At 36.5% G+C, this 18697-nt stretch overlaps 1 protein-coding gene across 2 annotated transcripts in view; it reads right to left on the bottom strand.

Annotated features, from left to right (window-relative positions):
• Positions 1 to 18697, bottom strand: part of CARF (calcium responsive transcription factor) — a 102532-nt gene that overhangs the window by 82793 nt on the left and 1042 nt on the right. For both annotated transcript variants that reach the window (XM_064586935.1, XM_064586936.1), the window contains exons 2-3: positions 15158 to 15323; positions 3886 to 4003 (exon numbers count right to left, since the gene is read on the bottom strand). In XM_064586935.1, coding sequence (XP_064443005.1) covers positions 3886 to 3963 — 78 coding nt within the window. In that variant the 5' untranslated portion in view covers positions 3964 to 4003; positions 15158 to 15323. The remainder of the gene's footprint in view (positions 1 to 3885; positions 4004 to 15157; positions 15324 to 18697) is intronic.

Genomic DNA, 18697 nt, shown 5'->3' with positions numbered 1-18697 from the left:
TCTGTAGATTTCTGGTCTATATTACTCTTGGGGTCTTTCTTCTTTTATAGAATCCCCCTTAATATTTCTTGCAGGGCTGGCTTGGTGGTCACATATTCTTTCAATTTCTGCTGGTCCTGGAAGTTCTTTGTCTCTCCGTCCGTTCTGAATGACAGCCTTGCTGGATAACGTATTCTTGGCTGCATGTTCTTCTCATTTAGGACCTTGAATATCTCTTGCCAGCCCTCTCTGGTTTTCTAGGTCTCTGTAGATAGGTCTGACATTATTCTGATGTTCCTCCCTCCATACGTAAGAAATCTCTTCCCCCGAGCTGCTCTCAGGATAGTTTCCTTGGCTCTAAGATTAGCAAGTTTTACTATTACATGCCAGGGTGTTGGTCTATTTTTATTGATCCTGGGAGGGGTCCTCTCTGCCTCTTGGACACAAATGCTTGTTTCCTTCTCCAGATTAGGGAAGTTCTCAGCTATGATTTGCTCAAATATATCTTCTAGTCCTCTCTCTCTCCACCCCCTCAGGGATCCCAATAATTCTGACAATGGAACATTTCATGGCATCATTGATCTCTCTAAATCTGTTCTCATGGGCTTCTAATCGTTTATCCCAGTCTTCCTCAGCCTCCTTCCTTTCTATCAGTTTATCTTCTAGATCACTAATTTGTTCTCCTGCCTCATTTACCCTGGCCATTAGAATATCCAGTTTAGACTGCATCTCATTCATAGCATTTTTAAGTTCGGCCTGATTAGATTTCATTTCTGCCCTAAGAGATTCTATATTGTTGCTAATGGTTTTCTCAAGACTAGCTATTGCCTTCAAAACTGCTACCCTGAAGTCTATCTCTGACACCTTGCTTATACCCATATCCATTAGGTCTGCAGCAGACGCCATTGTCTCTGGTTCTTTTCTTTGTTGGGAGTTCCTCCTCCTAGTCATTCTGTTGAGGGATGGTTCAGGGAATGTACAGAGTCCAAAATATCAACCACGACCCAAGCAAGATGCAGCCTAGGAAAATCTGGAGCAGTTGGAAGCCACCACCGAAAAAACAAAGCCAAAATGAAACCGAAGAATAAAATTTATAGAATTAAAAAAAAATTTTTTTTAATTAAAAATTTAAAAAAAGGGGGGGAGTGAAGGAAAGGGGGATATAATCCCTCAGTGTGGACAAAGTAGGGTGTTTCAGTTCTTCCCGGGTGTATTTTGTTCTGTTTGCTAAAGGGCACTACTTCCCAAAATTACAGGGAAAGTAAAACTGGTATATATATAAAGGTAATATTGAATAGGGAAAAAAAGACTACATTAAAGCATGTATCTATATTAAAATATATAGGTGTGAAAAAATATAAGCTAAAAAGCTACTATGAATTATAAGTTGATATATTGAAAATCTGGTTGAAATGAGAAAAAGGTAAAAAGAAAAAACAGAGAAGAAGTATAAGAGAAAGAATAAAAAGAAAAAGGGAGTTGTATCTGAAAAATACACAAGCTGTGAGGCAACGCCTGGAGCTCAATATACTATTTTCCCCTGATGTTGGGGTTTTACAGTTTTATGGGGGTTTTACAGTTTTATGGGGGCCCTAGGGTTGTCTCCTCTTGTTCTTCCAGCCTGTCTTCTGGGGGAGGGGCCTGACATGCTGTTTCTCAGGAACCCTGCTTGGGCAGAGTTGCCCTGCCCCTTGTCGGGGCGGGGGGCGGGGGGCAGCTAGGCTCCATAGAAACTGGTTTTTTAAGCTTTTGTTCTCTGGCAGCTTTCTGTGCCTCTTCTGAGGGTCAGAGCAAAAATGGCCACACCCAGATCTCTGTCCCAGAGCAGAGAAATCAGTCTGCTCTTCTCTGAACCCTCCGAATATACATCTCCCTTTCTGTAGGTGCTGCTGAAAACTGCAGCCTCCCGTAAGGGGTACGCACCCACAGCAACCTTCTCAGTGGTCGACCCAAGGGCCTGGGCTTGTCTCTGCCCTTTGCGCTTCTAAAACCACAAGCGGTCCTAGGTCCATGCGTGTGCACCCGCAGCGCCTGGATTCTGTCTGAGTGCTGCTCTAAAGCCCTTTCCCAGCCATTACCACTCTGTGAGTTTTTGCCGGCTCTGGCGCAAGACACTTTTGCCTGCATATTCATGACTCTGCCCTTCCTACCTTGCGAGAGGCAGCATTTTTCTGCTTGTAGAGATCCAGATATATATTCTTACATCTCAGGCTGATTTTGTGGGTGTTCAGAATGGTTTGGTAGGTATCCAGCTAAATTCAGGGGACTGGTTGAAACAGGGTCCCCTACTTCTCTGCCATCTTGTCCCCCTCAAAAGATTTTATTTTTAAGTAATCTCTACACCCCAATGGGGCTCAAACTCACAACCTCAAGATCAAGAGTAGCATGCTCTACCAACTAAACCAGCCCGGTGCCCCTAATGTTACAATTAAAAAAAAAAAAGAATGTTTATCAGCCACTGTGGGAAACAGTATGGAGTTTCCTCAAAAAATTGAAAATAGAACTACCCTATGATCCAGTAATCACGCTACTGGGTATTTACCCAAAAATACAAAAACACTAATTCAAAGGGATACATGAACCTTTATGTTTATAGCAGCATTATTTACAATAGCCAAATTATGGAAACAGGCCAAGTGACCACTGACTGATGAATGGATAAAGATGTGGTATAAGACACAATGGAATATTACTCAGCCATAAAAAAAGAATGAAATCTTGCCATTTGCAACAACATGGATGGAGCTAGAGAGTATAATACTAAGTGAAGTCAGTCAGAGAAAGACAAATACCATGATTTCACTCATATATGGAAGAAACAAAACAAATGAGCAAAGGGAAAAAGAGAGAGAAAGAGAGAAACCAAGAAATAGACTCTTGATAATAGAGAATATACCGATGGTTACCAGAGCAGTGAGAGGAGGGAGGCTGGGGGCGGGGGGACCATGGGCAGATGGGTTAAATAGGAGATGGGGATTAAGGAATGCGCTTGTTTTTGGGTTTGTTTTTATTTTTTTGTTTTCTTTTTACCATTTTTTAAAGTAAGCTGCATGCCCAATCCAGGGCCCAAACTAACAACTCCGAGATCAAGACCTGAGCTGAGATCAACAGTCAGACGCCTAACCTTAGACTGAGTCATCCAGGTGCCCCAGGAGTGCACTTTTGATGAACACCGGGTGATGTATGAAACTGTTGAATCCATATATTATACACCTGAAACTAATATAATTTGTTAATTACACTGGAATTTAAAATAAAATATATACAATTCTATAATAAAAATGGAAAGATTCATTTTTCAGTTAATTATTCACCTCACTTTTTGTAAGAGTTGTCAATTCACACAGACTGATACAGACAAAAAGTAGTTCTTAAGTGAAATTGTTGATTTTTTATATTTTATTTCAATTTTATTGAAATAAAGTTGTCCATGGGAACATAACATGAAATCATGATATGTAATTCAAAATACAGATTTTTCTTTATAGATTTTTATGAATATAGAATTCTATAATATAGAGCTTTACTTAAAAATAAAGCTCTATATTAATTAAAAGTAAAGCTCTATATTATAAAATTAAATATATGATAGAATTGTGGATAAACTGTAATAGTCTTAAGTACATTAAATATAATACTATTTCTTATATGTTAAAAAGTTATTAAATGGGGGTGCCTGGGTGGCTCAGTCGTTAAGCATCTGCCTTTGGCTTAGGTCATGATCCCAGGATCCTAGGATTGAGCCCCACATTGGTCTCCCTGCTCAGCAGGGAGCTTATTTCTCTCTCTCCTTCTGCCTGCCACTCCCCCTGCTTATGCTCTTTCTCTGTCAAATAAATAAATAAAATCTTAAAAAAAAAAAAGTTGTTAAATGGAATGGAAAAAAGTTCCCAGTTGAATTCCTACCTCAAATACCTGAGAATCTGTTTTTGATTCTTCAGAATCATTATTGTTGACTCTTAGTGAATCATTAGATTGTTCCATGCTGGTATATTCAATTCCATTTTCTTCTATTATTTAATAGCTGAAAAAAAATTTAAGTATCTGATTAAAGCACTTAACATTTTTATGGAATGTTTGTCTTAAACAAATCTCACATTTCTCCTACTGTGTTACCCAATACAATTCGGGTTAAATCATTTCCATTCTACAGATTAAGAAAATAAACATTTTTTTAAAATGACTTGCCAAGGCACCAGAATACATTCAAAGCAAAACAGAGATTACCATTATGTAGTTCCCTCATCCTACCCTTAATTACACTCCTGTACTGGTTAATTAAGATTGTTGTTATGGGACAGGTACTTTTCACCCTTTCAAATACTTCTAAAATTCTTATTTTACAAAGATTTAATGCAAATAAAGGTTCTTAATTTTATGAGTTGGGCATGCACTATTGTAGCATTAGATAATTTAAGAAAAGATATTTTGGTGTAGAAAGAGATTATATACACATAGCTCTTATCATAATACACATCATACCACTAATACTGGGTTGACAAACTTTGAAAATGAAGAAATATGTATCCCAAAAAGTTTGAGCCACTTAGGCCTAGTAAAGTGATTAGCTTTGGTGGTGATTTTGTCTTTACACACACATGTGCATGCACACACACATGCACACACACTGCCCCCTGGGGATATTTAGCAATGTCTGGAAATATTTTTGGTTGTCAGAACTGAGAGGGAAGTGCTACTAGAATCTAATGGGGAGAAGCTAGGGGTGCTGCTAAGTATTTTGGAATGCTCACAGCAGCCCCCAAAACAAAGATGTCAGTGGTACTGAGGTTCAGAAACCCTGGCCTAATATATTATAGTGAATAATGGATTCTGCATTATCTGAAAGGAATGATGATTTAAGTCCCAAAATTGGAGTAAAGTCAAAACAAAACTGTTGAAGAATACCACTGAAAAATTTATAATATAAACTTCATAGAATCCACACATTTTATTTTTCATAAGACAGCATAATTGTTTTTTAAAAATCCTGAAAATTTTATCTTTAAATGAACATGTATTAAATTGAACTTCCTTTTTTTGTTTTTGCTGTACAGTTCTATGGATTTTAACACATGTAACCACATCACAGTCAGGATATACAATAATGAAATCATCCTATGCCCTAAATTAAATTTATACCTTGTACTCAGTTGGTATATATATTTGAACACACTGGGGGTACCTGGGTGGCTCAGTCGGTTAAGCAGCTGCCTTCAGCTCAGGTCATGATCCCAGGGTCCTGGGATCGAGCCCCGCATTGGGCTCCCTGCTCAGCGGAGAGCCTGCTTCTCCCTCTCCTTCTGCCTGCCTCTCTGCCTACTTGTACTCTCTCTCTATCTCTCTGTCAAATAAATAAATAAAATCTTTAAAAAAAAAAAAAGAACACACTGAAAACTTATTTTTCTGTGATAGCATCCACACATACATTTGTAAAATTAACCATTTCAGAAAATCTACAAGGTTTGCCACTTCATATCTCCAAAATATTATAAATAATTCTACTCAAATATAAATTATAATAAGTTAAAATCAATCTTATTTTTAATATATAATTTTAAAATATCTTAAAATTGCAGATTTTAAATTACCACTTGTATTCTAATTTAATTTACATATAAAACTTAGGAATAATGTTTTATATATGGTTTAAAAAATAAAAAGAAAGTTCCACTAATGGAAATATGGCAGATTAGATAATATAGAAGGCTCTCTTGCTAGAAAACAAAACAAAACAAAACAACCCAGAAAGTTTATCTAAAACAAAATATTTTGTGACTGGGAGCTGCTACAGGAAGTAACAAAAATCAAAGGCCATTCCCTGCCCTCCATATCTCCTCTCCACCACAAAAGAAAAGCAAAAGATGTGAGCCAAAACCCAAGTGATAAGCACAAGCAAAGAGGAAAATTTCTGCAAGAGCGTTACTAATACACAGATTTTATGGTTGGGAAACCACGGCTTGGATAAGCAGCTCTCAGGGGAGGGGAACTTAAAGTTCCCAAGACTAGGAACCTGAAAGATCCTGAGACAATAGTTTAGTAAGAAAAAACGGAGCTATTATTTGGAGGAACACAAACCCAGTTAAGGCATTAGTTACCTTACATGTAAGATTAAATATAAGCTTATAATCAGAGTGTCAAAAACACAAGGAAATAAACCATCAAAAGAAAGAGCCAGCAAATTTAGACACCTCCTACAGACTTCAAATATTGGAACCATCTAACAGTGAATATAAAAATCATTTAAAACTCAAAGAAATAAACATGACTGAATCACAGGAATAAGCAAGCAACAAGCCTGAAAAGTTTAATCTGAAAGAAAACCAAACAGAACTTTCAGAAATAAAAACTGTAAGTCAATGGATACATTAAATAGAATAAATGCAGAAGAAAGAACTACTAAATTAAAAGTCAGATTTTTAAAAAATTACTCAGAATGCACCATATGAAAAACAGAAGATAAAAAAAATATGAAGAGACTTAAAACTAGGAAAAATAAAGTACAACATACTTATAATTGGAATCTCAGAAGAAAAGAGAAAATGGATGAGAGACAGTATTTGAGGAGATAATGGCTAACAATTTTTCAAAAGTGAATCCACAGATAAAGTACAAAATATACCAAAATAAATCAAAAGAAATCCATACCCAGTGTAGTAGAACTACAAAATTCTAAAGAGAAAGGAAAATCTAAAAATGTAGCCAGAGAGATAAGATCACCCGTGGGGTACTGACATTAGATATACAGCAGTCTACTCAATAGCAACAATGGCAGAAGTCATGGGAATAAAAAAAAAGTAATTATCAGTATATGATTACATATGCTCAAGACCATTTTTTTCACAAAACAGGGTGAGAAAAGATACTTTAAGATTTTAAAAAACTCAGAGTTTAGGAGCGCCTGGGTGACTCAGTTGTTAAGCGTCTGCCTTCGGCTCAGGTCATGATCCCAGGGCCCTGGGATCGAGCCCGAATCAGGCTACCTGCTTAGTGGGAAGCCTGCTTCTCCCTCTCCTACTCCCCCACTTGTGTTTCCTCTCTCACTGTGTCTCTCTCTGTCAAACAAATAAATAAAATCTTTAAAAAAAAGTAAAAAAAAAATAATAAAAATAAAAAACTCAGAGTTTACAATGAACAGATCCTACATGAAAGAAATTTCTAAAGAATACATAAAATAAAAATGATACCAGAAGGAAGTCCTGAGATGCTAACAAAATGGTAAGCTAGTAAGTTAATAACTCTATGAAAAATCTAAATAAACACTGTATAAATAACAATAATGCTATTATAATTTTGTGTATGTGTGTTTTAAGAATAAAAATAAAATACTGAAGAACTAAAAATACACATAACTCAGGAGGGGGTAATGACAGATGAACACAGTATATCAAAATTTATGGAATGCAGGGAAAGTGGTGCTCAGAGGGAAATACAGAGCAAAAATGCCTATATTAAAAAAAAAATCTCAAAACAATAACTTGACTTTATTCCTCAAAAACAAATTTAAGAGCCAACTAAACTGAAATCTAGCAGAAGGAAGAAAATAATACAGATTAGAGAAGAGATAAGCAAAATCAGGAATAGAAAAACAAAAGAATTTATGAATCTAAAAGTTGGTTCTTCAAGAAGATTGACAAAATTGACAAACCTTTATCTAGACTGACAATAAAAAAAGAAAGACACAACTAAAATCAGAAATCAAAGTGGGACATGAGTATAAAATATTGCAGAAACTAAAAGGATGATGAGAAAATACTAAGAACAAAGGTACAACTATCTCTATTTGCATGTGGTCTTATATATAGAAAATCCTGAAGAATTCCCAAAAACACCATCAGAGTTAATAAATTCAACAAAGTTACAGGATATAAGATCAATATGCAAAATTCCATTGTATTTCTATACTAGCAATGAACAAACCAAAAATGAAATTAAGAAAATGATTCATTTACAATTTTATCAATAGGAATAAAATACTGATGAATAAATTTAAGCAAAGAAGTATAAGACTTGTACATTAAAACTACAAAATATTGCTGAATAAAATTAAAGATCTAAATAAATGGATAAACTGTGCTCCTGGAATTGGAAGACATGAATATGGTAATACTACCCAAAGCAATGTATAGATTCAATGCAATCCTTATCAAAATCCCAATGCCTTTTTTTTAGTCATGGAAAAGCCAAATTCATATCGAATTTCAAGGAACCTGAATAGCCAAAACAATCTTGAAAAAGAACAAAGTTGGAGGACTCATTCTTTGCAATTTCAAAACTTACTACAAAGCTACAATACTCAAAAGCTCTATTACAAAGCTGTAATCTTCAAGACAGTATGGTACTGGCACAAAAACTGACACATAGATCAATGGAACAGAATAGAGAGCCCAGAAATGGACCCTCAACTCTATGGTCAACTAATCTTCGACAAAGCAGAAAGAATGTCCAATGGAAAAGAGACAGTCTCTTCAACAAATGGTGTTGGGAAAATTGGACAGCCACTTGCAAAAGAATGAAACTGGATCATTTCCTTACACCACACACAAAAATAGACTCAAAATGGCTGAAAGACCTAAATGTGAGACAGGAATCCATCAAAATCCTAGAGGAGAACACAGGCAGCAACCTCTTCGACCTCAGCCATAGCAACTTCTTCCTAGAAACATCGCCAAAGACAAGGGAAGCAAGGGCAAAAATGAACTACTGGGACTTGATCAAGATAAAAAGCTTTTGCAGAGCAAAGGAAACAGTCAACAAAACCAAAAGACAACCGACAGAATGGGAGAAGATATCTGCAAATGACGTATCAGATAAAGGGCTAGTATCCAAAATCTATAAAGAACTTATCAAACTCAACACCCAAAGAACAACTAATCCAATCAAGAAATGGGCAGAAGACATGAACAGACATTTTTCCAAAGAAGACATCCAAATGGCCAACAGACACATGAAAAAGTGCTCAACATCGCTCGGCATCAGGGAAATCCAAATCAAAACCTCAATGAGATACCACCTCACACCAGTCAGAATGGCTAAAATTAACAAGTCAGGAAACGACAGATGTTGGTGAGGATGCGGAGAAAGGGGAACCCTCCTACACTGTTGGTGGGAATGCAAGCTGGTGCAGCCACTCTGGAAAGAAGTATGGAGGTTCCTCAAAAAGTTGAAAATAGAGCTACCGTATGACCCAGCAATTGCACTACTGGATATTTATCCCAAAGATACAAATATAGTGATCCGAAGGGGTACGTGCACCCCAATGTTTATAGCAGCAATATCCACAATAGCCACACTATGGAAAGAGCCAAGATGTCCATCAACAGATGAATGGATAAAGAAGTTGTGGTTTATATATATACAATGGAATATTATGCAGTCATCAAAAAAAAAAAAGAAATCTTGCCATTTGCAACGATGTGGATAGAACTAGAGGGTATTATGCTAAGTGAAATAAGTCAATCAGAGAAAGACATGTATCATATGATCTCACTGATATGAGGAATTCTTAATCTCAGGAAACAAACTGAGGGTTGCTAGAGCGGTGGGGGGTGGGAGGGATGGGGTGGCTGGGTGATAGACATTGGGCAGGGTATGTGCTATGGTGAGCGCTGTGAGTTGTGTAAGACTGATGAATCACAGACCTGTACCTCTGAAACAAATAATACATTATATATGTTAAAAAAAAAAAAAAGTAGGAAGGGAAAAATGAAGGGGGGAAATCAGAGGGGAAGATGAACCATGAGAGACTGTGGACTCTGAGAAACAAACTGAGGCTTCTAGAGGGGTGGGGGGTAGGGGATGGGTTAACCTGGTGATGGGTATTAAAGAAGGCACGAATCATGGAACACTACATCAAGAACTAATGATGTAATGTATGGTGATTAACATAACATAATAATAAAAAATGAATAGATGAAAACACACACACACACACAAAAAGAAGGCATGTATTGAACGGAGCACTGGGTGTTATAGGCAAACAATGAATCATGGAACATTACATCAAAAACTAATGATGTAATGTATGGTGATTAACATAACATAATAAAATAAAATTAAAACAAACAAAAGATTTATTTATTTGAGAGAGAGAGACAATGAGCAGGGGGAGGGGCAGAGGGAGAGTGAGAATCTCAAGCGAGATTAGGCGCCCCTTGTCAACTGCTTTTTGATAAAGGTGCCAAGGCAATTAAGAAAAAAGGGATAGTCTTTTCAACAAATGGAGCTGAAACAATAGCTATATGCAAAACAGTAAATGACCCTTACCTCAAACCATAAAAAAAAATTAACTTGAAACAGATCACGGCCTGTAAAACTATAAAACTTCTAGAAGAAATCATAGGAGAAAATCTTTGTGACTGTGGGTTTGGCAAAAAATATCTTAAACATGACACAAAAAGCACGAAAATATAAGTCTATAAAATGGACATCATCAAAAGTAAAAAGTTTTATTCATTACAGTTTGGGAGAAAATATTTGCAAAACATATTCCTGATACAGGAATATGTATCCCAGCTCTGTAAAGAACTGTTTCAACTCAATTATAAGACAACAACCAAACAAAAAGTGGGCAAAATATTTGAACAAACACTTTACTCTTAAAGAAGATATGCAGCCAGCTAGAGAAAGGCAAATACCACATGATCTCTTACATGTGGAACTGAGATACAAACTTCCAGTTATAAAATAAGCAAGTCATGTGGTGCCTGGGTGCCTCTATCAGTTAAGTGTCCCAACTCTTGGTTTCAGTTCAGGACATGGTCTCAGGGTCTTGAGATTGAGTCCCATGTCAGGTTCTGTGCTCAGTGCAGAGTCTATTTGAGATTCTCTCTCTCCCTCTTCCTCTATCCCCCTCCCCGCTCTCTCTCTCTAAAATAATAAATAAATAAATCTTAAAAAAAAAAGATTCTCTCCCCCTGCCCCTCCTCCCTGCTTGCTTGCTCTCTCTCAAAAAAATAGTAAGTCACAAAGATAAAAAGCACAGCACATAGAATATAGTCAATAATATTGTAATAACTTTTTATGATGACAGATGGCACCTACACTTATCACGGTAAGCATTTCATAATGTTTATAATTGTCAAATCACTATGTTGTACACCTGAAACTGCTATTATATGTGAACTTCAATTTTCAGAAAAAGGCTATTAAGCCACAAAAGACAAGGGAAACCTTAAGTGCGTACTGATAAGTGAAAGAAGTCACTCTGAAAAGGCTACATACTATATAATTTCAAATATACGACATTCTTGAAAAGGCAAAACTATAGACTCAGTAACAAGATCAATAGTTGCCCCAGGTTGAGAGATTTTTATTGTGATGAAACAATTCTTTCTGATACGGTAATGGTGGATACATGACATTTTGATATGGGTTTTATGAAAATCCATATAATTATACAACACAAATAGTGAACCTTAATGCAAACTATAGACTTTTGTTCACAATAATCTATCAATATTGGTTTATTAACTTTAAGAAATATGCCACACCTGGCTGGCTCAGTCTGTGGAGCATGCAGCTCTTGATCTTAGGATTGTGAGTTCTAGTCTTGTGCTGGGCATAGAGCTTACTAAATAAATAAATATTAAAAAAAAAAAAAAAGAAACATACCACACTAATGCAAAATGTTAATAAAGGGAAAACTGTGTGCTAGAAGATAGAGGAAGAAATGTGTGTGGGGGGGAATATGGAAATCTTTGTATTCCCTGTTTGATTCTTCTTTTTTTTTTTTTTTAAGATTTTAGAGAGAGAGCGTGCACAGTGGGAGGGGCAGGAAGAGGGAAAGAGAATCTCAAGCCAACTCCGTGCTGTGTGTGGAGCTGGAGGCAGAGCTTGATTCCACCACCCCGAGACCACGCCCCAAGCTGAAACCAAGTCGGACACTTAACTGACTGCACCACCTACGTGCCCCTGCTCGATTTTTCTGTAAATCTATTGATTTTTCTGTAAATCTTCCAATGTCCAGAGTAGAAAAATAAAAGAACACTATTCAAAAAGAAAAGTCTTACGAAGTTAGATTCAACTACTGAGGGATGTATTAAAACTGAAATAATTGCTGTCAAGAATACAATTTTTTTTTAAAAAGATTTTATTTATTTATTTGAGACAGAGAGAATGAGAGACAGAGAGCATGAGAGGAAGGAGGGTCAGAGGGAGAAGCAGACTCCCTGCCGAGCAGGGAGCCCGATGCGGGACTCGATCCTGGGACTCCAGGATCATGACCTGAGCCGAAGGCAGTCGCTTAACCAACTGAGCCACCCAGGCGCCCACAATTCAATTTTTTAAAAAATATTTTTATTTATTTATTTGAGAGAGAGAATGAGAGGGGATAGGGTCAGAAGGAGAAGCAGACTTCCTGCCGAGCAGGGAGCCCCATGTGGGACTCGATCCCGGGACTCCAGGATCATGACCTGAGCCGAAGGCAGTTGCTTAACCAACTGAGCCACCCAGGCGTCCCTACAATTCAATTTTTTAAAGTAAATTAATTATACTGAAATGTTCACTGTCTAAACATGATGACATCAAGATTAAGAAGTTTTTTTTTTAAGATTTTATTTATTTATTTGAGAGACAGAGAATGAGCAAGAGCACATGAGAGGGGGGAGGGTCAGAGGGAGAAGCAGACTCCCTGACGAGCAGGGAGCCCGATGTGGGACTCGATCCAGGGACTCCGGGATCATGACCTGAGCCGAAGGCAGTCGCTTAACCAACTGAGCCACACAGGCGCCCCAAGATTAAGAAATATTTTTGAGGGGCACCTGGGTAGGGCAGTTGTTTAAGCCTCCGATTTTTGGTTTTGGCTCAGGTTGCGTTCTCAGCATTGTGAGATCAAGTCCCACGTCCGGCTCCATGCTCAGTGTGAGGTCTGCTTAGGACTCTCTCTCCCTCTGCTCCTCCCTGCCCCCCCTCACTCTCCCTCTCTCTCTCTCTAAAATAAATAAATCTCTAAAAAAATATATATATATTTTTGAGAGCCCTTTGAGTTTTAAATATAAACACTATTATGACAAAATAGATGAAGATTATGAATTTGTCATAGCTATATAATTTAATATTTATTATACTTAATATTAGCTAGAATTATTAATAATCACTCTATATTCTGTGATACAGAACCTATTACCACCATTTTACAGAAAAGGAAACTGAGGCTCATTGCTCAAGGTTATAAGGTTATCAATTATTGAGTACTACGGTAAAGCACTATGCTAAAAGGTTTTTTTTTTTTTTAAGATTTATTTGTTTATTTGAGAGAGAAAGAGAGTGTGAGTGGGGGTTAGGGCAGAGGGAGAGGGACAGAAGCAGACTACCCAGTGAACATGGAGCACAGCATAGGGCTGGATCTCACAACCCTGAGATCATGATGAAAGCTGAAATCAGGAGTCAGAGGTTTAACCGACTGAGCCCCCCAGGTGCCCCTAAAAGTGTTTTATATATGTCATTTTATATAATCCTTTCAACAACCCTGTGATTCAGTTACTTGCTCCAATTTACGTGTAAGGAAATAAGACTCAGGCAATTAAGTAACTTTCTCAAGATTACAAATATACTAAGTGGCTGAGCAAGGTACATGTACTGATCCCAAAGCCTACTCTTTATTATTACAATAGGAACGCTTTCAAAGTAACAGAAAAAAACTCCCTCCTTCCTTCATTAGTCATGGCTTTAATTTTTTTTTTTTGATAGGTTAACAAATTATAGATGCTAAAAGAAAATTCTTCGTTCATTTTTGTTCTCCACTTCTCCTGGTTCAAATTCAGTTAGAGGCAGTCCCTAAAGCACCAAAGCCCTCCTGCAAACAATCTAAACATCTCTGATCTCTTGAAAAAGCTAGAGTTCTAATCTTGCAGGCACTGTAGTCATTGAGAAAACATTCTGCAAATAGATTCAAAAGTGGAGCTTGAGAAGAAGTGAAAAGTGCAAATAGCTTAGGGGAAAGAATTCTAAAATCTTACTCCCAGTTTCCTAATAGCTGCCCTGATCCCATTACAAATTATCGCTACTGGCCTAAATCTTTTTCATTTTATTTACTTTCTCTTACCCTAGCTGAAATTTTCATTGGAGATAATAAGCATTTTCTCTTAAAAAAGAAAAAACTCTGGACAGAGTATCAGTCATTAACAAATTTGTGTAAATTTAAATCACTTTCTTCATTTAAGAGTTCAGAATAGCTACCCTGGGAAGTTTAATTTGGAGGTGAGAAAGCAAGTACACTTGAAGCTCAGAACACTTAAAAGGGCTTCAGCAGAGGCCTGAGCTATGCTGCAATGAAGAGGACAGGATGGATGCCCCAGGGAATTGTACCAGCAAAGATGATGAGGATGCTGTTTACAGAAAAACACCTACTTCAGGACTTTGTTCAGACTGGGATTTTACCACTCAAAGATAATTTCTTTTTCTGCTGTCTTTTGGGAACTGAAAACTCAAAATTTTCTTTTCAGTATGTACATCTATACTACAGGTTAAAGAAGTTTTTTATGGTTACACTGGGTAAATACTACTTAGCTTCTATACGGAAAAATGGGTTTCAATATCTATTGACTAACCCATTGTTTAATTGGAAGTTCAAAGTACATTCCTATGTTACAAACATCCTTTAAAAAAAAAATATGAATGAAGCGAAAAGAAAAGCATTACTCCTTCCTCCCTTAATTCCCCCATCAATTTGCATTACGCTTTTCAATCCTGACAAATGCAGGGTGACTTAAAATATCCAATTTTCCCATCTAACCTCAATGTCAGTACATGCTAGAAATTATTATATCTAACATTTTTTTTAAAAGATTTTATTTTTTTGTCAGAGAAAGAGAGAGATTGAGATAGAGAGAGAGAAAGCACAAACAGGGGGAGTGGCAGGCAGAGGGAGAAGCAGGCTCCCCGCTGAGCAAGGAGCATGATGTGGGACTCTCAACCCCAGGACCCTCGGATCATGAGCCGAAGGTAGATGCTTAATGACTGAGCCACCCAGGTGCCCCCTAACTTTCAATTAACTATGTCAAAGTGAAATTTTTAAGAATGAAGATATTAAGTATCTAGGTATTTTCTTCCAACTGGTAAACATAAACAGAACAAAGTACCTATATACAAAGTGTAATTTGATTTTTCATTAATATATAATAGGTAATAATTAACTTTTATAGAGCTGTTACTTTCAATTAGTTAAAAATAAAAGTATTACCTTCAGGTAGTAGCTCAAATTTCAATTCAGGCCTCAAGCATTCTACCATTCCCAGAAATGCCCTCTCTTGTCCACTTAAGTTCTTCCTTTGGGGGGCACTAAATCATGATAGTTGTGGCTTCATTTGCGTGAGAGCTATAATTATGTCTTCACAGCAGCATTTTTTCTGTAATGAGAAGGTATTCAATGTATATTTTCTTTTCCTACACATAAAGAAAACTACTAGATTTTGTTATCCAGGTTTTATTATAAAATAGCCATTACCATCCCAGTACAGTAGATCCATCAAATAACTCAGTTGAAGAAAACTAAAGATTAGGACTGACTTTATAGATAACTGCATGTGTCCAGGAGTAGGTGACTTAATCTCTCTGTGTCAGTCTCCTTATCTAAAATTAGGTGTTTGGACTATGGTTTTGTTGCAACTCACATTCTTTTACTACTACTGAAACAAAGACCTCCCCAGTAAATTGCATCTCTCATGAAATATTTACTAACAGGGCATTTTTTTTTGGAACCATAGAAGCTTGAGAACAAAGACTGCCCTCCCTAAACCTGTACACCCTGTAAAAAATCCTGGAACTGGTTTGACAAGGTTAGTTTTTAAGCAAATCATATTGGAATTACATAAAACAGAAAGAAGAACGTATTACATGTATAGACAGCTAATGATTGGAGTTCACAACACACACTAAAGCATTACATTTTGCTGTCAAATTGCTTTCTAGAATATTTCACATCACTTAAAAAAGTGGATTTTACCTTATATCAAAAGCAAAGATTAGGAAGAAACTGTTAAAATAGAAGTTTCATGTTTTATAGGGAAAAAGGGCTTTTTATTGTTTATACATATTTAATGCATGGCAGAAAGGAAAAGACTGACTATTCAGGCTGTATTCACTCATATCTCTGTGAACCATATTTGGGCTACTGCTGTTTTGCTTTTGTTCAATAGCAAATTTTATTTGTTCAAAACTTTACAGGTAATTCTCTTAACATCTGATTATTCTGTTGAGTTTCCTCTACAGACTTTTGTGTGGTAAAATGTATCTGTTAAAACCAATTACCTGAGAATAAATCCCCAAACAGGGTAACTGAATGATGAAGCCACTTTTAGTTTAGTCTTAGAGATTCTCCTAATTCTAGGTCCCTTGTTAGTGTCCTAAGATTTAAAGGATCTTGAAATATATTAAATATCAGGGCCAGATATTTTAACTTATTAACATTAAAAAAATGTTGCTCAAAAGTACTTTAGAAAAAAAAATTTCTCTCATCTTTTAGGGTAGGTAAATGACACAATATTCCTTTTATGATGTATACAAAATTATTATCAATCAGTGGTGTCAAAAATTAAATCAAGACTCCTAGTTCACAAGTATTCGATAGAACAATTTATTTTTGGGGCGCCTGGGTGGCTCAGTCGTTAAGGGTCTGCCTTCGGCTCAGGTCATGGTCCCGGGGTCCTGGGATCGAGCCCCACATCAGGCTCCCTGCTCAGTGGGGGGCCTGCTTCTCCCTCTCCCACTCCCCCTGCTTGTGTTCCCTCTCTCGCTGTGTCTCTCTCTGTCAAATAAATAAATAAAATCTTTAAAAAAAAAAAGAACAATTTATTTATTTTATTTTTTTATTTTTTTAAGATTTTATTTATTTATTTGAGAGAGAGAGAGAGTGAGCACGAGAGGGGGGAGCGGGAGAGGGAGAAGCAGACTCCCCGCTGAGCAGGGAGCCCGATGCGGGACTCGATCCCGGGACTCCAGGATCATGACCTGAGCTGAAGGCAGTTGCCCAACCAACTGAGCCACCCAGGCGCCCAACAATTTATTTTTTTTAATGATGGGTTTGGAAAGTTATAATGTGTTAAGTCAACATCAAAATTTTAAATGTATGCAAATATATATAAATAATAACTTATTTTAACTTTTCACTGAAAAAAATTTAAGGCTAGTGTTCACAATGTCTCTTTAATCTAAGGTTTGCCCTCTCTATAAGCTTCCCTATAATCTTGGTTTCTATCCATTTCTTACCCTGTAAATACATACCTCATTTTACCTCTTTGCTCTTTGAGAGCTATACAGATTATTTCATTTAATCCTCACATTCACCGAGTTGGATCTTATCTCTGTAGATAAGAAAACCAAAGCTGTCAAGTAACTTGCCTAAGATCAGAGAGAGCATTAGAGCTCAGATTCAAAACTAAGCTGGAAAAAAAAAAAAACAAAACACAGAACTCTGAAGCCCATGCATAGTCTTCAGATCATACCATACCATGCCATTACATGCAGAAAAAAAGAAACCTTTAATAGAAACACGTATCTTCCAAGCTGTGATTTTCCAGATAACAATGTGTCTTCATGAAGACCACAGTAAATGAATCACGTACGAAATCATCAAGAACAAAAAGCTTGAAGTTAATGTTCTAAGAAAAACACTCAAAAGTACTACCCTAAGTACTGCATGGAGAGAACACCAAATATGACACAAGTCACTACTAAAAAAACACCAAAGCCATCGTAGTGGGTGTTCAGTTACTCTAGAACACTTAAAATTTTCCTTAACTAAAAAAAGGTCTCAAATGAAAAATGTACTTTAGTGAATTCAACATCTCTGCTTTGCAAATTGAAGTTTTATCTTATTAAGTATATATTTAGGTTCTGTATCTTACTGGTCATACCTCTCAATTCACATTAAGATCAACCTATAGTGATTATCAGGTATTGTACTTTCTTAAATGTCAAATTAATGATCGCTAAAGTTTATTAAACTAACCATACCTTTTTTGTTATTTTTAAGATTTTATTTTTAAGTAATCTCCACCCACCCCCCCAATTTTGGTCTTGAATTTACCCAGAGATCAAGAGATGCATGGTCCACTGACTGAGCCAGCCAGGCACCCCTCTAACTATAAATTTTTAAGAGATATTTTAACCAATAATATTTTATCAATAGTAAAAAAATAATCTGAAAAAGAACCTAATTATTTGAAGATTATTTCCAGCTCTATGAATGTTAATTCAGTCAATTTTACTGCTGTAACTAAAAAATCACTTATGATTAAAGGAAAATGTTTAAAACTGTTAAATTTCTTTCCACGTCTACCAAATTCAGAAAATATGGATTAAATAGCAAGACTTCAGTTAAGAAAGTGTTTCAAGCTTCAGGTGGTCTAAGGCATACAATTCTCACCATTACAATGAGTCACATGGTTAAATGACCACAGGTTCTATTTGCAAGCCCAGTCCTTTCTTTCCTAGGACTTCAGCAGAGAGATTTTCTTTTTATTCCTCTAACCATGAAGCTATTCTCTTATTTGTTCAGGTTGGCAAAGGTTCTAGCCAACAGACATCTAAATGATAATGATGGTGATAAATTTAACATTTACTTGTGGCATTTAATTCTCACAGTGACCCAAGTGTGGCACAGAGCGGTTAATAAATAGTTGAGGCATTCAGGTTCAAGAGCCCGCATTCTAGAAAGGTGAGTGAATTGAAAATTGTCCTACTTTCATTATCATTGCTTTCCAATAAAAGATTATTTTTCCGC

This window comes from Mirounga angustirostris, unplaced genomic scaffold, assembly GCF_029215605.1.
Source record: "Mirounga angustirostris isolate CCGP_5_RB_7025 unplaced genomic scaffold, mMirAng1.0.hap1 SCAF_3, whole genome shotgun sequence".
Classification (NCBI taxonomy): Eukaryota; Metazoa; Chordata; class Mammalia; order Carnivora; family Phocidae; genus Mirounga; species Mirounga angustirostris.
This window is presented reverse-complemented; position numbering and strand designations above follow the sequence as displayed.